Raw genomic sequence first — 23,751 nt, 5'->3', positions numbered from 1 at the left:
ACTCATAAACAGAAGCAACCTTATTGACAAGAATGTGGTAATTGCAGGGGACTTTAACACCCCACTTACAGAAATGGATAGATCATCTAGACACACGGTCAATAAAGAAACAAGGGCCCTGAATGAGACACTGGATCAGATGGACTTGACAGATCTATTTAGAACTCTGCATCCCAAAGCAACAGAATATACTTTCTTCTCGAGTGCACATGGAACATTCTCCAAGATAGATCATATACTGGGTCACAAAACAGCCCTTCATAAGTTTACAAGAATTGAAATTATACCATGCATACTTTCAGACCACAATGCTATGAAGCTTGAAATCAACCACAGGAAAAAGTCTGGAAAACCTCCAAAAGCATGGAGGTTAAAGAACACCCTACTAACGAATGAGTGGGTCAACCAGGCAATTAGAGAAGAAATCAAAAAATATATGGAAACAAACGAAAATGAAAATACAACAATCCAAATGCTTTGGGACGCAGCGAAGGCAGTCCTGAGAGGAAAATACATTGCAATCCAGGCCTATCTCAAGAAACAAGAAAAATCCCAAATACAAAATCTAACAGCACACCTAAAGGAAATAGAAGCAGAACAGCAAAGGCAGCCTAAACCCAGCAGAAGAAGAGAAATAATAAAGATCAGAGCAGAAATAAACAATATAGAATCTAAAAAAACTGTAGAGCAGATCAACGAAACCAAGAGTTGGTTTTTTGAAAAAATAAACAAAATTGACAAACCTCTAACCAGGCTTCTCAAAAAGAAAAGGGAGATGACCCAAATAGATAAAATCATGAATGAAAATGGAATTATTACAACCAATCCCTCAGAGATACAAACAATTATCAGGGAATACTATGAAAAATTATATGCCAACAAATTGGACAACCTGGAAGAAATGGACAAATTCCTGAACACCCACACTCTTCCAAAACTCAATCAGGAGGAAAGAGAAAGCTTGAACAGACCCATAACCAGCGAAGAAATTGAATCGGTTATCAAAAATCTCCCAACAAATAAGAGTCCAGGACCAGATGGCTTCCCAGGGGAGTTCTACCAGACGTTTAAAGCAGAGATAATACCTATCCTTCTCAAGCTATTCCAAGAAATAGAAAGGGAAGGAAAACTTCCAGACTCATTCTATGAAGCCAGTATTACTTTGATTCCTAAACCAGACAGAGACCCAGTAAAAAAAGGAGAACTACAGGCCAATATCCCTGATGAATATGGATGCAAAAATTCTCAATAAGATACTAGCAAATCGAATTCAACAGCATATAAAAAGAATTATTCACCATGATCAAGTGGGATTCATTCCTGGGATGCAGGGCTGGTTCAACATTCGCAAATCAATCAACGTGATACATCACATTAACAAAAAAAAAGAGAAGAACCATATGATCCTGTCAATCGATGCAGAAAAGGCCTTTGACAAAATCCAGCACCCTTTCTTAATAAAAACCCTTGAGAAAGTCGGGATAGAAGGAACATACTTAAAGATCATAAAAGCCATTTATGAAAAGCCCACAGCTAACATCATCCTCAACGGGGAAAAACTGAGAGCTTTTTCCCTGAGATTAACAGTATTAAAGTAGAAATCAATAACAGAATAATACCTGGAAAATCCTCCAGGATTCAAAAATTAAGCAACATACTTCTGATACATACAATAAAGATTAAGCCTCAGGGGAAATTTTAAAATGTTTTGAAAATTTTTTGAAACATTTTTTTTTAAATATTTTTTTTCAACGTTTATTTATTTTTGGGACAGAGAGAGAGACAGAGCATGAACGGGGGAGGGCCAGAGAGAGAGGGAGACACAGAATGGGAAAGAGGCTCCAGGCTCTGAGCCATCAGCCCAGAGCCCGACGCGGGGCTCGAACTCACGGACCGCGAGATCGTGACCTGGCTGAAGTCGGACGCTTAACCGACTGCGCCACCCAGGCACCCCTTGAAACATTTTTGAGTATGAAAATACAGCATATCAAAATTGGTGGGATATAGCAAAAATAGTGCATTCAGGGAAATTTATAGCCATAAGTGCTCATATTGGAAAAGAAAAAAGTCTCAAATCAGCAATCTAAGCTTCCACTAAACAAACAAACAAACAAACAAACAAACAAACAACACCTAGAAACAGTAAAGCCAATTCAGTGCAAAGGATGCAAAACAGAAAATGTGAAAGATGAGAGAAATAAATGAACCAGAAAACAGGAAAAAATGAAGCGAAAATTAAAAAAAGCCAAAAAACTAGTTCTCTGAAGAGACTAATAAAACTGGTAAACTTCTAGTTACACGGACCAAGATAAAAAGATGAAAAGAGAGAAGACACGAAGTTACTAATATGGGGAATGAAAGAAAGGCCACCACTACCAACAACAAAGACATACAAGGATATCAACAGAATATCACAAACAATTCTGTGACCATTAATTCATAAACTTAGATGAAATAGAATAGAATAAATCCTTGAAAGACATAAACTACTAAAACTTGCTCAAGAAGAAATAATCTAAATGGTGCTACATCTATTAGAGAAAAGAAATTTCTAGTTAAAAGTCTTTTAAAAAAGAAAACTTCAGAGGCGCCTGGGTGGCTCAGTTGGTTAAGCATCTGACTTTGGCATAGGTCATGATCTTACTGTTTCGTGGGTTCAAGCCCCACATCCAGCTCTGTGCTGACATCTCAGACCCTGGAGCCTGCTTCAAATTCTGTGTATTCCTCTCTCTCTGCCCATCCTGACTCATTCTCTCGCTCTCTCTTGCTCTCTCAGATAAATAACATTTTAAAAATTAAAAAAAAAAAAAGGAAACTTCTGGTCCAGACGGTTTCAAAGGTGGATTTTACCAAACATTAAATAAGAAATGCTATCAATTCTGTACAATTTCTTCCAGAAAATAGAAAAGGAACCCGTTACTCTGATTCTAAAATAAAGACATTTCAATAAAAGAAAACCAAAAACCAATATTCCTCGTGAACATGGAAGCAAAACTTCTCAATAAGACATGAATGAATTGAATCCAGCAGTATATGAAATGATAATACAATTGAGTAGGATTATTCCCAGGAATACAAGACTGAATCAAACTTTAAAATTAATGTTAGCCATATTAGTTACAAAGAAGGACATATGAGAAAAACTGCATGAACTTTACTTTAGCTTTGTCTATGACCTTAGACATAGGATACAAGAGCATGATCCACTTGGCTATCAAAAGGAATCAGGTACTGATTCATGCTACAGCACAGATGAAAATCAAAAACATCAAGCAAGAAGCCATATGCAAAAGACTAGTAACTGTATGATTCCATTTATATTAAATGTCTAGAAAAGACAAATTTATAGAGATGGAAAGCAGACCAGTGTTTGCCTAGGGCTGGAGATGGCAACAGGGGATTTACCATAAATGAAGATGAGAAAATTCTTTAGATTGTGGGAATGGTTATAAAAATGTATATATGGAATTGTATCTTTATAATGGGTGAATTTAATGGTGTATAAATTATATTTCAACAAAGGTACTTTTTAAAAAAGTGACAAGAGAAAAAGAACCAACAGCAAAAAACAGACTTATTACAGCCATTAAAACCTAGATAACCATAGATCCAGCTCTGGCAGAGTCCCTTCTTTTTACTAGGTCAAAAGCTGTGTAGAAATTAGTGAGAAGAGGAAATAAGATCAATTTGTTCTTTAATTAAAACTTGTGTAGGAGGGTATAGGGCACTGGAGGAAGCACCATGGGGCCAAGTGCCACACCCTGCAGGACTGAAGAAGGATTTCCTGTATAAGCGAGAAGAGCAGAGGGGGCTGGGCCTGGAAAGGAAGATTGCATCAGGTCATACCAGGCTTTGCAGGCCATGGCATGGGTTTTGGATTATGCTGGGAACAAAAGGAGACCCAGGAAAGTGTGTTAAGCAGAGGAAACTATAATCATGTTTGGTCTGTAAGAGCTCAATCCAGCTATTATGTGGAGAAAGGATATAATCCTCAAAGGCATGGACTATGGTTTGTCCATCTTTGAAACTATTACAGGGGACCACCCACTGAGAGGAAACTGGAGCTACTCAATCCATGGTTGTTAATGAATTCATGTACAATAGTCATTCATTCCCACAATTTGCAGAGTCTGGCTGAAAAAGGCTGACTCTGACAAAGCTATGTATGAGCCCTCTGTCAGCAATGTATTTAGCCCATTTCTGAGGCCTGTCTTTGGAGAGGAAAAAGAACATCATCTCCCTCTGACTTATGTCACATAATCCCCTCTTCCTCCCTCTGATCATCTCCATAAGGTGCTTCACTAACAGTGGTGATAGAAGCAGGACTTACTCCTCATTCCCCATGACAAAAGGCATAAGCTCCCCAAATTGCTTTGGAACCCAACTGAGGCTCTGGGGAGATGGGGAGAAGGGAAGCAGAAGTCTTTTTGCCAAGCCTGCTGTTCTCACTCAGTACCAGCTGCACAGGCTACGGAGATTTGGGCAGGCAAAGGAGCAAAGACTCTTCATCTTTAAGACATCCTTACCTGCACCTGGGAAAGCTGCTTGAAATCATTTATCTGAAATGTGTTCATATTGATGGTGGCCAGAACTATAGAGAGAAGAGACAGGTGCTGAATGAGGTACTGTGACAGTGCCACCAGGGAATGGTTGGAGGCCCACACCTTGTACACAGAAGGAAGTTGGGCCAAGTAGTAAGAATGAGACACTACTTTTATTCCACTTTGCAAAGTTCAAAAGGCTGCCACATATGTCCTGATATCACTGGACACTTGTAAGGACAATGCAAGATTAGAAGGGTAGGTAAGGGGTGCCTGGGTGGCTCAGTCAGTTAAGCGTCCAACTTTAGTTCAGGTCATGATCTCACAGTTTGTGGGTTTGAGCCCCAACTTGGGATCCATGCTGACAGTGCAGAGCCTGCTTAGGAGTCTCTGATTGTCCCTCTCCCACCTGCACTTTCGCTCTCAAAATAAATAAATACACTTAATTTTTTTTAAGGCAGTTAAAATTAACCATATTTTTTGTAGAAAACTAGAACAGGACAAGATCATATAACTTGATTAGACCTAGGAACTGAACACAGGTTTGCTGACCCAAGTTCAGCACACTTCCCAGTGTACTATAATAATGTGGAGAAGAGGGGCTCAGTTGGTTAAGTGTGCAACTCTTGATTTGGGCTCAGGTCATGATCTCACAATTCTGTGAGTTGGAGCCCACATCGGGCTCTGTGCTGACAGTGCAGAGCTTACTTGGGATTCTCCCTCTTTGCCCTTCCCCTGCTTGCACTCTCTCTGTCTCTCTAAGAATAAATATATAAACTTAAAAAATAAATTCTTAGAAAAGTAATGTGAGGAAGAGCCACCAAAAAGGAGGGGAGAACAGTGGTATAAAGAAGTAGCTAGTCTTGAACTACGGACTACCTGACAGATACTCCCCTGGGCTCATCTGGCTGTTTATAATACCTTGGTCACTTCCCTCACTATCATCATCTTATGATTCTGGTCTGAACTGTTCTGTTACTTGACTCTCTAGTATGAACTCTACTCCAAGTCCACAGTGAGTGGACTTCAAGATCCCAGACTGGGGCTTGGCCTAGGCAGCCTTCCTGACACACATCTATCTTCTGTTTCTCCATGTGGCTCTCCATATTAGTGGAGAAGACCTGGATTCTAAGCCATGCCCAATACCAATATGAATTCTTAGCCCACAGAAAAATTATGAAAGACAAAAAAGTGTATTGAGGCCAGAAGAGCTTGTCTGTTTAAAGACAAGAAGGGCAAGGGAGAGAGTTGGGGTTGGTAAGTGGACTCTTCACTTGGACCTTGAGTCCTCATTCATTGTAATACCAAATTTCTGGAGTCCACTTCAATGAACATGGGAGAGACATCAGAGATATAGTTGGTTCTTTCTGAGGCTTGTTGAATATTCAAGCTGGCTGGCGAAGAGCCTCAATTCTTACTCAAAATGAGTCTGAATTTATACCTCCTTCTATGTAGCCTTTTAGCATGTGTTTTGCATCATCCGAGGTCATGAGCAGTTCCACAATCCCTCTTTCCAGCAGGGCCTGTTGGGAAAACTGACAAAATGAATCTACTTCCTTTGCTCCCATGGGAAGAAGGAAACATAAGGAAATTAGGAAACAAATACAGCTTGGGCTCGCTTGGACAGCATGTGAGCTAGAGAGAGGTTTGAGTTTAGAGTCTGACCATCTGCAATTCAGTAAATTAGGGGAATGTTGTTTGGTCTCTGTCTCAGCCTGTGTTGATCCCGGGAACCACAAGAGCGCTAAGTATGGGTTCTGACAGCCATGGCCACTGCCTCAAGGGGAAAAGCAAAAGGCTGAGTTTTATGAGGAAACACTTGAGGGAAACTCTAAATCCAAGAGAAAAAGAGAAGGCTTTCTCTTGAAGGGGAGAGTCCAAGGCTGTGGGGATCGCAGATAAATTTTGTAAAGTTTGGGTCCTACCCAGACACTAAAAGGAAGCAAGGAAGCCTGCCATGGCTTCAAAGAAGGGGGAATCTAATTTGCAAATTATATCTACTAAAGGCAGAGGAGCAGACACATGGCCAGAGGGCAAAAGGACTCTGTGTTTTCTTTGTTAACTTCATGCCTGGCCCTGGGAGAAAAGTCAAGTGGCAAATTCTGAAAATCAAGAAAAAGCAATGCTAGCTGAATGAGATTAATTTGGGGAGATCTGATGTGATGCCCCTGAGAAAAATTAGGGAGGGGAATCCCTCACAGAACTTGTCCAGCACCAGAGGCTACAGCTGCAGGGCCAGAGCCAGGATGTATGGGAAGCCCAACCGTGCCTTCCTTCCTCTCTGGTCACCTTCTTGTTCTTTCTTTCCCAGCTGGCAACTCCTCCCCACTGCTTTCCAGACCATCCCACCCAGGGGGTTCTGTGTGGACACAGCCAACATGCGACCCCAAATTCTGCTCACCAACCTGGAGAGGAGGTCCAGTTTATATAAAACTCATCAGCTTCTTCACTGTGGGAAGTTAGGGACAGGAAGGGGCCCGAACCATCAGAAAGGCAACCAGGCAGGACTGCAGTTATTCCCTGGCCTGAGACATTCCCCCCATGGAGAAGCAAGGGCAAGCATGCATTTCTGAGGAAAGAGTGTTAGCACTACAGGTCAGAAAGCCACAAGATGAGAGCCATGTTATTAAATTCATGAAGCATTATTTATTTACTATGGATGTAAATTCACCAGCACCCAGATTTAAGGAGAACTGTGGGTCATAGAGATAGCAACAGGAAAGAATCAACTTTCCACATCAATTTTTATCTCCTAATGAAGTTATTTGAGGAAACCCTGACAGCTGTGGCAATACTGAAGATTCACAGAGACACTGAACTTGATCTCACATATTCTCATCACCCACAGCACCTACCACAGGATCACCCATGCAACAGGGCCTCAGAAATGCATGCTTGTAAAAGTGTCAGAGTGAGGAAGAAAGCATATAAATATGGGGACAAATCAAATGTTTCTTACCTTCTGAATATAAGGCATGTAATCTTTATCCTCGGCAAATGAACCATATTCATTCTCCACCTGTACTGCAATGATGGGGCCTCTCTTGCGATACTGAGAGACAAGCAGATCAAGGAAAAGTGTGAAGCTACTGGTGGAAAAAGCCTGGAGTCTCTGGGTTCCCTGCTAAGATCACATACCTGGTGCAGTAAGCTTTGGTCCAAGTAGTTACCTCAAGTTCCCTCGGTACTCCCTCTCCTCCTGGGCCCAGAGTCAGTCACCTCCAGTTGCCTCAGCTGTTGCACAGAGTTCCACCTTCCCTAGTCTTTGGATATAAGCAACTCCTACAGTTTTCCCTCTTTTTCTCATACTAATTATCTGCTTAAATATGAATCCCAAACCTACAAACTCCCCTGCTTCCATGCCCACCCTATCCACTTTCCCCAGCATATGAAAGGGGCATCCCTCCCTCCTCCTGTCTTAGGATAATGCCACCACTCATGTGTGGAGTCCCACTGCCTCCTACCACCTGCTTGGGAACTTGGCTCTCTGCCCTGTTCCCTCTACCTTCTCTACTTTCAACCTTTCCTTCCAAACCAACTGCCCTCCATCATCATGGAAATTTATTCTGAACCATCACACTAGAGAGAGGGAGAGTAAACATGGACCCCAATCCTGTTCCCCCACCCACAGTTCTCTTGCTTTCTCATTTTGAAGAACCCTGTTTCTTGAAAGAATTACCAGTTGTCTACACTCACTTTCTCTGCTTTCTCACTTTGACTCCACTCCTCAAACCACAATGGTAAGGGTTCCAACACCATCTTGCCACCTGTCATCAAGAGTGACCTAGTGCTACTGAAATTATAAGTTTGCAATGTTTAACTTAATCTTTCAATGTTCTTCCACACGCAAGTGCAGAAGTCTCTCTTGATACTGAAGGCAGAGTGAGCTCTTGACAGCCTGACCACTTCACCCACCACATAGCTCCTTATTGCCTGTGGAGTAAATGCCAATTTTACAGTGATATTCCCTTTTGTACAATGGGACCCTAGCCCCTGAGTTGGAACAGAAGAGAATGAGTATGTGTAGTGGGTTTTCCTCTACAGCTTCACCTTTTGCCTCTTCCCACCTCAGATTCTATGCTCCACACCAACTGCACTTCCTCCAGCTCTTCAGACTCTTCATTCTATCTCTTGTCCTCTGGTCTTCACCTGTGATGGAGACTCCTGACCATTGCTAATGTCTGCCCACCCTTCAGGTCACTGTTTAAGTTACTTTTTCTGGAGAGCATGCCCTGAACCTTCCTTTCTCCTTGGCTGCTTACCCCTATGAGGAGTGTCCTGCACTTCTCCCACTGAAGCAACTATTCCTCAATTTGTAAGTGGTCATTGCCTCCATGGGACAGGGACAATGTCTGTCCTTCTCTCCATTGGAAGCTAAGCTCCTACACAGCAGCTGGCACATAGCAAGTGCTCAATAATTACTTGTTGAGTGAACCTAAGTATTCCTCATTGATGAAGTGAGAACAGTTGTTTGTATTATTGAACCATATCTTCTCCCCAACATGAAGGGTGAGATTTCTAAAATCCCCATCACAGGAGAATTCACAGCTGACCTTACAAAACAAACAGGTTGAGAAGAATGAAAGTCCCAAGTAAAAGAGTAAATACACTCTAAAAATTATTTAAATATAGTAATTAAAACAATGAAGGTAACCAAATAGAAAACATTAAAATACTAACAATTTAGTAATAATGGCCTTTTAAATTTCATTTGCACTTATAATTCCTTGCTTCTTAAAAATTTCCTAAGATTTCTCACCTCATGATTTCAGTGGGATATTTATATATTTGCTTTGCTTGCTGCATCTGCACTAATGCTACATGGCATTTGTACTTGTGCTTGAACTTCTAGCCAAACATTCAAAGTCTTTTAATTTTAAGGCTCAGAGATTTTTGCTCCTACATCAGGCCCCATCTAAATGCCAGAAACATATGGCTTTCAGCCTTTCTTTACTCTGCATAACAGACCCAGAGTTTAATTCTAAAGATGATGCCTTCTTCCCTGCAGCATTGCTCATCTCTCCTAAAGCTATACTACAGAGACATTATTCTTAATCTGTCTTTCCCTTTATTTCTATTCCTAATCTCCTGTTTCTTTTCTCAATAATTATTCCAATAGTAACTCACAATTCACAATTGAGAAGTAGTTATAAAGGGCTAGGTCCGTATCACATTTCCCCCAAAAAGAAGACTCTAATAAGCTCTTTATTGGTATTTATAAAAACATAATAACTGGTTTTTATCCCCACTCAAGTTATATCAAGAGATATACTCTTAAAATAAGATATATTTTTATTTAAATAATAACCATGTGTCTCCTCGTTTGTAAGAAAGCTGTATTTAAAAAAAAAAAAAACATAATGACCAAATAATTGCTGCCTTATAAACTTCAGAGTATAATATTTGTTCTTTGTTTTTATAGACTGGTCTTTGGGCTGTGGGTACCTTGCATAAGATGAGGAGACTCCATGAAGAAAGGAAAATGCATGGTGTCTGTACTCTTTACATTTATGAAACTTAAACAAACTGGAATGTGAGCAAGAGAAAATATATCCACACAGGTACAAAGTGATATGTGAACCAAGTTATGCATTATAGCATAAATTTAAAAAATCAAATGTCCTGGGATGAGCACTGGGTGTTGTATGGAAACCAATTTGTCAATAAATTTCATATATATAAAAAAAAATAAAAATAAAATGTGTTGGATGCATCTAGAAAAAAAAATCAAATGTCCATGACAAGGTACTAGTTAAATGAATTATGATATATCCATTTGTGGAATGCTATGCAGTCCTTAAAAAGAATGGGTTCCAAAAATATATTTTTAAGTTACAAAAAAATTTTCAGTGGAAATTGCATATTTTTTTATTAAAAAGTATGCATACATACACATGTGTAAGTGTGTGTATAAATAATTTGTTTCTATATGTGTAGAAATCCTCTGGAAAGACACAAAAATCTAGCAAAATTGTCTCCTGAAAAGACAATGAATGGCTTTGGTTCAGGGTAAGAGGGGAGACTTATTTCACCATAAACTCTTTTGTACTCTGTTGAGCTTTATCACCAAGGGCTTGTATTAACTATTTAAAACAATAAAGATAATTTAAAGGTAAAAATAAGCAGTATGAATATCAGTGAGTTTAATGAATATTGAGTACATTCAGAAAAATGACAACCACAAATGAACACCCTTCATCAGTCCCTTGTAAGATGTGTGTCTTTCTAGAAACCTTGAGGTAAAGGCTGCACTTAAGACAAAGGTCTAGAATTGAAAATTGCAAGAATATCAGTTTAAATTCTCACAGAGACTAGGCATGGCCTATTCTGTGAACAAGCCATAAAAATTATTTTCCTAGAGCAAAGATAAGAAAGAAGGAAAGAGAAATTTGCTTTACCTGGAGAGGAACAACTCTGGAAATGAGATGGTCAAAATACTTATTAACTGCTTCAACAAAGCCCTTGTAGGTTGTTCTTAATATCATCTTAGGGTCTTGCAGCAACCAGCTGGGGGTGAAAGAGGACAAGCTCAGTTCTGAGTTGGGAATGCAGAGGTGCGGGGGCTGGGCCAGGCATGACAGTCTGCCCCTTTCCAGATCTCTCTTGGGCAGTTTTACATCCTCTGATCATGTCCATGATCCTGGAGAACTCAGGGGTCCTGAAGGGATGTGTCCATGTCAGCTTTTTGGACCATCCCACATATTTAGAAGAAAAGATACCACCTCCATCGACATGACACTTTACAACTTACCATCAACATTTGTACACCCACATCTTAATACCCTCCTCCATTCTTGTTCAGTTTATTTAAAACATTTTTCTTGCACACAGTGTATGTACTTTAGGCAAATGGTTACATTTCCTCCAAGACCTAAGATTTCCAGCACAGAGGAGGAGCTTACAAGTAAGTAAGCTTGTCCCCAGGTCAACTTGTAAGGTGCTGGGCATGGCTTCCAGCTAACTGCACCATGAATTGCTGCTTCTCGAAAGCTCCCTCTTCTTGCAAGGGTCAGGCATTTTCTGCTCCAGAGCTGGAAAGCGAAAACTAGCTCACCTTGGAGAAAAGCAATGCCTTTACATGACAAAGGGGAGTAAAAGTACTCACCTGGGGGCAAAGCCATGAACTAAATGGGCAGTCCTGTCAGCTTGTGGAGATAACAGAAGAGCATTCTTAAATTCTCACCCTGAACCTTAGTTGTTTGGATTAAAAGCATGCATCACGGATGAGAGAAAAAGGCAAAGAAAAATGAGAGGGAGGGGAGGGAATCTGAAGGCACTTAGTACAAGAGAACTTGGTCTTCCACTGACAAAATAAAAGAACAATCAGACATCATCAGAACAAGCCCACCCATCACTGTCTAAAGCTTCTGTTCCCATTCTTCCCACTACTGGACAGAGTTGGGCATAGCTCTCTCCAGTGGGGCAAGAAGACTATGATCATCCCAATGCTTCCTCTTCCCCTGCACACTCTTGGTCACATGCCTAGAGCACTAGGAAGATGTGTCATCTGTAAAATGAGGATTACAAGAGCACCTATACCTCACCCTATTACTGCAACCATTGTCTGAGACAATGTGTATAAAGCACATAACAGTGCAAGACACAGCGGATGTGCTCATTTGTTATTAGACTGAAGTTTTATGTTTAGTAAAGCCAACAACTTTACTACACTGGATTCAGCACCGCTCACCTGGGCAAGCCCCCGAGGTCCATCTCACTGCAGATGTAGGGCCCTGGACGCAGAATCACCCACAACCCGATCTCCGCAGCCATCAGCACAAAGGCCCTAGGGAGGTCAGTGTCAGCAGCTCTCAAGACATCAGGGGGGAGGGGTGGGGATGAGTCTGACACACATCACAAGGTGGTGGATCTGCCTGGTTCCTCCTCTCCCTGCCTTCAGATGCCCTGCGAGCTGGGTTCTCCCCTGCTCCCAGCCCAGTACCTTCTGCATACCTCCACTGGGGGCAAGAGGACCAAGGGCATCAGACAGGATACGGGGAGGGGTGGAGGTGGGGTCCTAACAGTGAACCTGACCCCAAGTGCCTTACTACCCTAGAGAGGCAAGCCTTGTCCCAGACCAGATGGCTGGACCACACTGCAAAGCAAGGCAGACACTGGGGATTAGGCACCTCCGAGCAGCAGTGAAAAGGTCTGAGCTCAGACGAGGTAAACCCAGACCCCTGAGAGTAACAAGTTCATGACTAGAGAGCATTTGGGTCGTGAGAACAAGGTTCCAGGTCCCAGCCTCTCTCTGATTCTCAATGCAGAACCAAGATGGCCTAATCAAACCCAAGGGGACACCTCTCTGTCTCCCCACCCTGGACCCGGCCACAGAAGCAGTGACAGCACTTACTCCAGGTCCAGGTTTCCAGAGAAGTCAAATTTGCCTCTTTGCGGCTCATGGAGGTTCCATGGAACATAGCTGTAATAGGGAAGGGGGAAGTACAATAATAATCTTTTGATTTCTTTCTTCTAAATTTCTAGATCAGTCCCAAATCCATGCTAACACCTGGGATAGTTCTATTTGGGAATAAGCTGAAGTTTCCAATGGCAATTAAATCTGTATTACATGAACAATGACTATTGTCAATAGTTCTTTTCTTTATTAACCAGTTGTGATCCACGCTGCCAATAATCCTATGATTCTAGGTTCCTTGGATTTATTATACATTAATTATCCCACTCACCACCCCATTCTCTGTACTAGCCAGTAAGAAAATAAAGAAAATTACAAACCCCACAAATGTCTATATAGGCCCAATAAATTTTTGCTAAGAATTAATCAAAATAAGAATAGAGGAGGATTTTCTATAAAGATAATGGAGATAGAATAAAGAAAAATAGCACATTTAGATTTAGCAAGAAGGACCCATCCAGGCCCCTCCCCTATAGGGCTGAGTCTATAGGGCCAACGGGACATGTGTAAAATTTTTGTTAGGTGCTATTTTTATTAGTGACTATCTTTTTTGTGTGCATCACCAACAAATTTCTTGAGTGTTGTGCCCCTAACCTCATGTTTGCCATTAGCCCTGTAGTTCTTGTTACACAATTGTACACAATGCAGATTTGTAAGAATGCATATGTTGCATTATGGCAGAACTGACTGTATTTCAAGATCTTCTGTTGTAAGGAGGAATGAAGAGTTGGTTTGCTAAAAACTTAAATATGCATGATAAAGTTTATAGCTGTACACTGAAAGAGCAGAATGAAAACATTTTGCTAAATGAGGCTTACAAGTGACTTACTTCAAAAAATATTGCTGGATAAAGTTGAAAACAAAAAGATGGAAAAAGATATATATGAGGCAAAATTATTCTAGCAAATCTTAAATAGGAGGCAAGATGGATTTTAAGGCAAAAAAAATCCCTCACAGATAGATGTTGAGAGGCATCAAATAATAAAAAAGGAAATGATCCATCAAGAAGATATAGTAATCATGGCCTTACGTGCTCCATAAATATGGCTTCAAGTAAGGGAGGAGTTTACTGAATCAGAGAAGGGGACAAATCCATAGTCATAGAGGGAAGATTTAAAATACTTCCCTAAGAAATAAAGATAATAGCAAAAAGTTGTAAGGATATATATTTGAATAACACAAATGAAAGGCCCAATCTAAGAAATACATAGAAACCTCAGTAGCCAACAGGTGGAGTACATACATTCTTAAAAAACACACGCAACAGTTGTAAAATACAAAATAAATCTCAACAAATTTCAAAAATGTCCATGATCCCAAGGCAATTGCTACACTAGAAAATTATGCTTGAAAATGATAAAAAGTTAAATAAATAAATAAACCAGAAAGCATATTCCCAAATAGCTGAAGTGTTTGAAAACAAATGACATTCAAAGTATTACACAGCAAAATGTATGGGATATGTGACCAAAGCAATAATTAGAGGTACACTCATATCTCTGAATAAATATATTAGAAAAAGCAAAATCCTGGAAAGAAAGTGAGCTCAACTATTCAACTCAGGAGACAAGAAGAAAAGAAGAAGAAAGAGAAGGAGAAGGAGGAAAAGAGGAGGTGGAGAAGGAAGAGAAGAGGAGAGGGGAAAAAATGCTAAACCAAACAAGGTAGAAGAAAGGAAATTATACATAATTCAGGAACTATCAAATAGAAAACAAAAAGATACAGAGAATATTAATAAAGTTACAAGCTAGTTCTTTGAAAAGATTAAACATTAAAAGATTAAAGGGGAAAAAAAGGCTGATACACCATATGATGTGCAAGAAAGAAAGAATTTTTAAAAGTCCCAGTCAATCCACAAGAAGAAGAAAGAAAAAGAAAAAAATGATATATAGAATAAAAATAGTATATACACTAGGATAAAAAGCAATAACCATTCAACAAAGTTATACTACCCCCAAAAACTTCACCTCACAACCACAAAAGACAGTAATCACAGAGGTTTTATAGGTGAATTTTAAGAAACATTCACGGTAAAGATAATTCTTTTGCAAGATAGTTTCAGAGAAGAGAAATATATACATATATAGTCACTTGATGAGTTTATTATAAGATTGATATCAAAAGTGGGCAAGATACTAACAGAAATACAATTTTAAATCCATTTCAGTTATAATCATAAACACACATATCTGAAATAAAACATGAGTATGTCAAGTCTAGCAATCTATGTGTGTGTATGTGTGTTTGCACATTCACATGTTCATGTCTCCTAATCAAATAGAACTTATTGCAGAGCCATGGATTGGTTGAATATAGAAAAAGATGTCCATATAATTTACTATTTCAATAGATGAGTGAAGAAAAACCATATAATTTCTTCAATAGATGCAGAAAAGCCTCTAAATAAAACTCGATTATTTATTATTAAATTATTTGTATATTAGATAAGGCAATTATTAATTTAGTGCCTCCCAGCTTCATATTCACTCTTTAGTATCAGCTTTGCAATAATGGAGCCAGCCCTTGAAGCATTTTTCTCCTTTATAGTGAGTACCACCTTTAGCTTTGCCACAAGAGGGCGGTGGAGGGACATTCAGGAGGAAAGGGGCTTCTGTGATCTCCAGTGCAGTTTTTGTATTACTATGGTCCTGCTATATATCTGGTCAGTGGTGTAGGTGTGTGAGGACATCTGGTGGTTCTTTCTTTTTAAAAAAATCAATGCATCGTAAGTATACTTTGTAACAAACAATGTAGAATTAACCCAGAAAGGGAAGGGAACTCAACTATTTTGGAATTAACGTAATTAATATAGCTACAGATGTAAAACATTAAATTACATAGCCCATAGCATTTTGCTAACACTTTTCTGCTCTTTCCCTTCATATAATTTAATTTTAAGCCTTTCAGAACTGCCTTTATTTTTTCCTGATGTTAACTAATAAAACCCCACAGCTTGACCATGAAGACAACAGACCCTTCTAATCGCTGGTGACAAACCAAACGTCTCATCAAAAAACAGAAAAATACATTCTGCATCGTAAAATGATAAAATGCCCTGCAAAGGGGACTTAGACTTTACAAGAGTTTACAAACAGGGTTGCAAAGCTCTGTGAATGTCCTCCTCAATCTCTAAGTAAAGTCCACATTTATGAAAGACAGTTGAATTGCTTAGCAGCTGGAGCCAGGTGCTGGGCTGAACTCAAAGCATAGCTCCACAATTACTAACCCTGTGTCTTCAAGAAAGTGCCTTAACCTCTCTCTGCCTGAGTTTTCTCACCTACAAAAGATAGTGATAATACTATTCACCACATAGTACTGCTATAGTGATGAAGTGAGTTAATATCTTCCAGGGTTTAGAATATGCCCAACTGAGTGTAAATACTATATACATGTTCTCTGAATAACTAAAACTGGTTGACTTACTTTATAGTGTAGATATATTTAAGTCAGAATTTCCATCCTCTATCAAAGGTGGTATCCTTACACTAAGGGTGGGCGTTCCCGCCTTTTCTCTGACTTCAGAAACACCATTCCCATACACCTGTCACAGTTCTGCCTTCCACGGAATTGTTTCTTTGGGCTCACCCTTCAACACACCTTTCTTGACTCCCAATTTTTTGAGTCTCAAGACTTTTCTGTAAATAGGTCTCTTATGAAAGGATCTCCACTGTTCCTAATTCAAATGTGATTTTTATTTTGGGCTAGTTTTTATGTGACTGGCCATCTGTGCACAGGCAGGAGTCTATGCCTAGGTATGACTTTGGTGACATCCTCATTCACAACTGCATGGTCACACCTTGAGGCGATTGTGGGAGGAGACTCACCCTGAGCAAGCTAGTTAAGCCCTCTATTCTTCTGTTATTGTCCCCCACACAGTAAGAATGACACTATCCAGTCCACAGGACAGCTAGTTGGAGGATTAAATGATTTTGTGAAAATGATTACAAAATGCCCAGCCATCAATCCACCCTAAATGCATGTTACGTTTTGTCACTATACACCTAATCATTTTAAAGATCACACTAAATTTATCATGTTAAATGTACATTTAATCATTTTACATTTATGTTTAAATTCTTCTGATTGACTAAACTAGGTTTGTATTTCTTTTTGCCATCATAATGAGTACAGGCAATGTGATAGGCATTGTTCACATATGTAAGGTAAGCGCTTTATCTCATTTAATCATCAAGACAAACTTGAAGCAATTTTTATTTTGTTTACTTATGGATGAAGAGGACATCAGGGCTCTGGGAGGCAATGGTTTGAGGCAGAGCTGGGACTGAAGACAGGTCTTTCTGAATCTCTATGCTTTTAATTATTAATGACATTAAACTTCACTTGAGTGATACTGGTATTTCCTTACATGTTCATTTTATTCATGCTATTATTCCTTTACAAGATCACTTTAATTACATAAAAATTGTTTTTAAAATACCACATATTTATCTGTAAATATACTTTAAGCATTTGTCATTAAGCTGAGTGCTTCTAACGGACCCAGTGACTCTCCTATTAGAGAGATTACTGTGGAAATCACTTATTCCTTCTGTTTCTCTCATTAACCCTTATCCAAGGCTGTGACCACAGCAGACTGTGAGATGTGACACTTAAAGGGCACATGCTAGAAATGACTATTCAGAAGGTAAATTCTCAGACAGGCAATCCCAAAACCAGAGGCTCGGAGCCTGGATGCAGACATCAGGAGTCCCTGTGGGGTAGAAAGGTCACAGAGAGCTAGGGGGGCCAGCACTCACGTGGTAAGGGTGTTGAAGCCACAGGCCTTCAGCTTCAGCAAGCGGTCCCTCCAGTACTCCCTGGGCACCCGGAAATAGTGGATGGAGCCCCCGAAAATCAGGAACTTGTGACCCCCGAGGGTGAAGTACGGCTTACTTCCAACTCTGCTTTCAGTCTGAAGTCCCACAGATCTGTCCGTCAGCTTGAGGGGGGTCAGGTGAGACCAATTAAACATGCTGAGAGACAGAGAAAGAGAGGAGAGGCTGCCATAGCCTTGCCAGAGAAGGAAGTTCTTGTAGCAGAAGTTGCTGTGGGCATGCTTCTGATATAATTCTCTCCAAAAAAGGAGAAAAGGCTCCCCTCCCTCCCCACTCAGGCAAACCTGTACTGGGCTGGCTGTAGCTGTGCATTTGCAAATATAAGATCCTCTTTATCTTTCACTCGAGGAGCAAAACCTGATAAGATAACTGGCAGGAAAAAGATGCACAGGATTCTTTTCCAGGAGAAACACAGGCTGAAAGAGAAAAAATGATGATGAAAAGGGGAAAACACTGGACTCACCAAGCTGTAAGGACCAAAATGCCACTCTAGAGGCAAGTTAGAGGCAAAAGCCACAGAGGCTCACATCAAGGCAGGTCTCTGAGGTTAGCCTAATGTGCAGGGAGGCTGGGGCTTTATCTGAGTCCACTGAGGTCCCCTGCACCACCAGGGCTGTCCCAGAGCCCACCTCAGTACATCTAGAAAGCTGAGGATAGACTGAGTCCTAGAAGCCTGCAGCCAGGAACAGGACAGGACAGGCATGGCACCTGGGCGAGGGGATCCTGGGAAAAGCTGGAAGAAAAGTAAGGGAGGAAGGGTAAGGAAAAGCTCAGGGACAGGGGGAAGCACTCCATCCACCAAGTTCAGAAAGGCTGCAGGGCCTGATCACTGGAGGACTATGTCACCATCCACACGCTGATTCTTTTCTCTCTTGGGCAATGGATAGACTCTCACCAGGACCGGCTTATCTAAGGTGTGGGCAGAAGAAAGAACTGGAAGAGAGAAAGTTTGAAAGGGGAGTCGATGAGGAGAGGCTCAAGTAGATAGGAGGACCCACGGGGGCGTCCCAGTCCAAAGGGGCCCTTGCTCCACGTATTGCCCCCAGTGCCCAGCGAAATAAATGCCTGTGGATGACTGGCTGACTAACAGAACGAAGAGGGAGGTCCAGGAGGCCTCCCGGGTTGTGCGCTCAGGGCGATCCGGCAGGCGAGCTGGGCGCGAAATCCCCGGCGCCTGGAACGGCAGGCGGGACTGTGGGCCGGCCAGAGCAATGGTGCCGAAGGTCACCTGAAGCGCTGCAGGGAGCCCATCACGCGCCGCTCAGAGAGCCTAGTCCAGCCCTGCTCCCGCCGCATCTCCGCGGACCCAGACGCCGCGCACCGGGGCCAGGGAGCCTGCCAGGCAGTGCCCAGTAAGTCTCAGGCTCTGGGTGGCGGGAGGGGCAGAGCTCCGCATCGGACCCAGTGAGTCCGAACTGCCTGTGGGCGCAGATGCCTTTCAGCCTGTGCAAGTAACGTGGGAGGGTCTTGAGTTATCGCCATGACCTTGGTTTTCCTATACTGTGCGTCACCAGACTGACGGGACGGAAAGGCAGAGGTAAGTGGGAGGAAAAGAGGACAAGTTAGCCTACGCGTGTTCCACGGGCTCAGGGACTGTGGTGAGTGTCCCTGTGGCTGCAGACAGCGCGTTCAGAGCAATGGGTGGGATGTGAGCACAGAGGAATAGTTTCAAAATGATGGGCAAATGCCAAAATACAGGTTCCCCTGGGTACTTGTCTAGGTGAGGGACACCAGCTACACTGGAGTATAGTTTAACCAAACCGAATCTGTAAAATGAGAGTATTATCTAGAGCAAAGAAGGGAGTGCTGTTCCTACCAGTGGGTCAGCTTGAAAGTGTCTACATAGGATAAGCAAGAACTACAGCTTGGAATTCCTTGGTTACAAACCAGCAGGAGACAGGGCTGGAGAGATCAGATTGGGAGGAAGCAGGCCAGGAAGGGCAGTGGAAGCAAATGCTAAGCAGCTCAATCTCTTCTCAGAAACTAAGTCAGATATTAATTTTCTTGAGATTAGGTGATTGCAAGATTTAGGCTAGATGGGAAACAGACAAGTCACCCGCATAGACCTGGTGATCGCAGGATAAGAGCTGGGGGTAAGCAAGAGGATGGAGTTGATTTAAGAAAATTTGGGGAAGTAAAACTGGTAGGTTTTATTAAGTGATTGAATGAGGCAGATGATACAGAGAGGAGTCTGGGATGACACTGTGTGTCAGCCTAAGTGACAGGTGACAGCCTAAGGGTAGGTGGTGGTGACATTTATTGAGATGAGAAACACAGGAAGTGGCAAAAGTTTGAGTTGATGAACCCAATTTGAAACCTGCCAGATTTGAAGTCCCTGTAATGAAGAGAAGTCTTCTGAGTTTTCTCTTTGAAGCCGTTGCTTTTTCTCTCCCATTTGAAAGAACAAAGCCTGTGGCATTAGGTTGAAATCAGACTATAGTTTTCAGAGAATATTATGGGTTTTCCTCTCTTGTCTCACTCTTTACAGGTATAATTTGTCAGCAACTTTGTAGATTATCCATTTTTTCTCATTCTTAGGTTGGAAGCAATGGACTCTTGGGACTTCCTACATCTTACACAGAAGCATGATATTCAACTTCCTTGAATATATCCTGTTTTATAAATGTGGTTTTAACAACTACAAACCTTTATTCTTCTTTGCCAAGATCTTTTTTAAGCTACATTAATTTATTTTTTTATATCATTTATTGACAAGTTAGCTAACATACAGTGTATACAGTGTGTTTTGGGCTTTGGGAGTAGATTCCCGTGATTCATCCCTTACATAACTATTCTAAGGCTTGTGCCTTTCCATATAAAATGTAGGAAAAGCTTGTCTATTTCTACAAAAAGCCATACTAAAACACAGATAGGAATTTCAATCGACCTACAGATCCAGTTATGGAGATTTGGCATCTTTACAATGTTTAGCCTTCAAATCCTTGAACGTGGTATGTGTCTCCATTTCTTTTGGTCTTCTTTTGCTTTTTTAAGTAAGAATTTTGTGATTTTTTTTTTTTTTTTTGCACACAGATCCTCTGCATGTTTTGTCAGGTTTATACCTCAGTGTAGCAACTTATTTTGAGTGATTTTAAATGGTATTATATTTTTAACTTTGGTTTCAACATGTTTATTCTTAGCATCTAGACATTCTATTAGGTTTCTTGTATTGATGCTGGATTTTTTTGACCTTGGTAAACTCACTTACTAATTCTAACAGGCAGTTTGAGGAATTGAAAATCCAATTCATTGGGATCTTCTGCAGACGCAATCATGCCATCTGCAAATACAGAAAGTTTTATTTCTTTCTTTCCAATCTGTATGTCTTTTATTTCTTTTTCTTATCTTATTGTGGCAGCTAGAATTTCAAGTACTATGTTGAATCGTACTTTGTTCCCAGACTTGGGCAAAAAATGTCCAGTCTTTCACCATTAAATATGATGTTAGATGTGGGGTTTGTATATATGTTGTTTATCAAGTTGAAGTAGTTCTCTCTATTCCTAATTTGCTGAGAGTATTTATTATGAATGGTGTTGGATTTTGTGAATTACTTGGATCCTGTCTTCATTTTCTATAACATTACTATCTTAATTTTCTCCCAAAACATATTTTTGCCAGATATAGAATGTGCAGATGTATGATATTATATGATATAATGAGAAAAATATGTTTGGTCTTCATTCCCAGTTCCTGCCACAAAACTCCTAAACACTTAGAATTTCCTGAATGAAAAAGATAAGAAGAGCAATTTTTGTTACTCATAGCAAGCCTTTTTCAAACATGTCTGAATTTATGTTAATGAAGCAACTTTTGGAAAGCCCCTAAGGGTAAGGAACTGGTTACCAGCAGACCAAACCATCTGATTAGAGAGTTGGGAATTTCAGAATCCACCCACCCACCCAACTCTAACCTCTGAGGAAAGGGTAGGGGAGGAGGCAAAGGTTGACTTAACTACCAATAGCCAATGATTTAATCAACCATGCCCATATAATGAAGCCTGCATAGAAACCTTAACTGAAGGGGTTCAGAGAGCTTCCACATTGATGAACACATCGAGGTGCTGGAAGAGTGGTAGCCTCAGAAAAAGCATGGAAGCTTGATCCTCCTTCCCCATATCTATCCCTATGCATCTTTTCCACCTGGCTGTTTTTGAAGTGTATCCTTTATAATAAACTGGTAAACCTAAGTGTTTCCTGGAGTTCTGTGAGTAGTTCTAGCAAATTAACAAGCATAGGAGAAAGTCATGAAGAATTCTGATTTATAGCCAATCAGAAGAACAAGTGACATCCTGGGACTGGCATCTGAAATGGGGTGAGTGGAGGACAATCATGTGAGACTGAGCCCTTTACTTGTGGAGTATATTCCTTGGATTGTATAAACATTATTGTTTCAAAAACTCTTTCAACCCAACTTTCTTTTTCTTTTTAAGTTTATTTATTTTGAGAGAAAGAGAGAGAGCACAAGCAGGGGAGAGGCAGAGAGAGAGGGAGAGAGAGTATCCCAAGCAGGCTCTGCACTGTCAGGACAGAACCCCATGCAGGGCTTGATCTCATAAACCATGAGATCATGACCTGAGCCAAAACAAAGAGTCAGACACTTATCTAACTGAGCCACCAGGTTCCCCAACAGTCCAACTTTCTTTTTCCTCTCCTTCTGGGACTCCAAATGATATAAATGTTAGATGTTTTTTATTATTTGTTTCCCACAGGCCCCTGAGTTTCTGTGTTTTATTTGGTTTTGTTTTTGTTATTTAACTTATTTGCTCTCTGCTGTTAATATTGGGTGAAATCTTTTATTCTCAGGTTCTTGGATCTTTCCCTCTGTCCCCTGTTGTGATTATATTCCTGCCTGCTTTGGTGTCTTTGGTGTCCTTGAACAGAAGAGGAGTGTCTCAGGACTGCAAAGAGAGAGAGACTCCCCAAAGTGGCCCCTGTGGTTGGAAGCTGTTGCTATTGTGCCTGCCTTGGTGTCACTGGGTGAGGAAAGGGAGTCCATGTTCTAAATGACAGCTTGGTATTTTATTTGGAGTATTAGTATTGAAACCTAAACGTAAAAGAAATGTGTACACAACCTGTCACACTTTAAATTTTGAAAGAACTATCCTGCACATAGAAATTAAAAAGTAATAGGGTACCTGGTTAACCATCCAACTTTGGCTCAAGTCATGATCTCATGGTTGTGAGTTCAAGCCCTGCATAGGGCTCTGTACTGACAGCTCAGAGCCTGGAGCCTCCTTCAGATTCTGTGTCTCCTCTCTCTCTGCCCCTCCCCTACTCACACTCTGTCTGTCTCTCACTCTCAAAAATAAACATTAGAAGAAAAAATAAATTAAAAAGTAGTTACACCAAGATATAAGCAAGGATAATAAAAATATTTAAAACCATAACTTCTAGAACAGATTATAACATCTGGTGATGTCTCAAAAGTGAAACTCATGTATTTGGTTGCAGAAAAGAAAGTACATTTTTAGCTTATTCAGGTTGTATTCAGGAGGAAAAGATAGATAGAAGGAATAAAATGTTATAATGATCTTAAGAAATAAGAAATGGAAATAATCTGTAATAGAAAATGTGCCAAATGCCTTTGTATTGGTGGGAGAATATTAGAGTAGAATACCTATAATGAATCTAGGGCATAGTTTCTCTCACTATGCTACTAATACCTGCAAGAAAAAATTGAAATACAATAAAAGATCTACGGTATTTGTTTTTCTGGATAAAAATACATTAGTACCTGAAGCATCAAAATCATAACTAACAAATTATATTATATTGCATTATATATATTATATTGACTATGCTGATCATACAACTTTTATTTAACGTTATTACTTAACATTCTAGAAAAATTCAGGCTTTTTGCCTGGTTCTTATATTTATATATTTTTTTCCAATTTCTGAAAACTTCTTATAAATTAATACAGCACTCTTAATTATCTCTACTATAGCAAAAAATATAT

General features: G+C 40.4%; 1 protein-coding gene across 1 annotated transcript in view; it reads right to left on the bottom strand.

Annotated features, from left to right (window-relative positions):
• LOC124505852 (beta-galactosidase-1-like protein 3) overlaps positions 1–19,088 on the bottom strand; it is a 63,806-nt gene extending 44,718 nt beyond the window's left edge. Inside the window, exons 1-9 of the mRNA XM_047071918.1 lie at positions 19,021–19,088; positions 18,077–18,208; positions 17,715–17,930; positions 12,895–12,963; positions 12,232–12,327; positions 10,940–11,048; positions 7,501–7,593; positions 5,983–6,064; positions 4,527–4,591 (exon numbers count right to left, since the gene is read on the bottom strand). Coding sequence (XP_046927874.1) covers positions 4,527–4,591; positions 5,983–6,064; positions 7,501–7,593; positions 10,940–11,048; positions 12,232–12,327; positions 12,895–12,963; positions 17,715–17,930; positions 18,077–18,208; positions 19,021–19,088 — 930 coding nt within the window. The remainder of the gene's footprint in view (positions 1–4,526; positions 4,592–5,982; positions 6,065–7,500; positions 7,594–10,939; positions 11,049–12,231; positions 12,328–12,894; positions 12,964–17,714; positions 17,931–18,076; positions 18,209–19,020) is intronic.
• Positions 19,089–23,751: the final 4,663 nt, after the last annotated feature.

This window comes from Lynx rufus, unplaced genomic scaffold, assembly GCF_022079265.1.
Source record: "Lynx rufus isolate CCGP_SWC_20201006 ecotype Redwood Valley unplaced genomic scaffold, mLynRuf1.p SCAF_9, whole genome shotgun sequence".
Lineage (NCBI taxonomy): Eukaryota > Metazoa > Chordata > Mammalia > Carnivora > Felidae > Lynx > Lynx rufus.
This window is presented reverse-complemented; position numbering and strand designations above follow the sequence as displayed.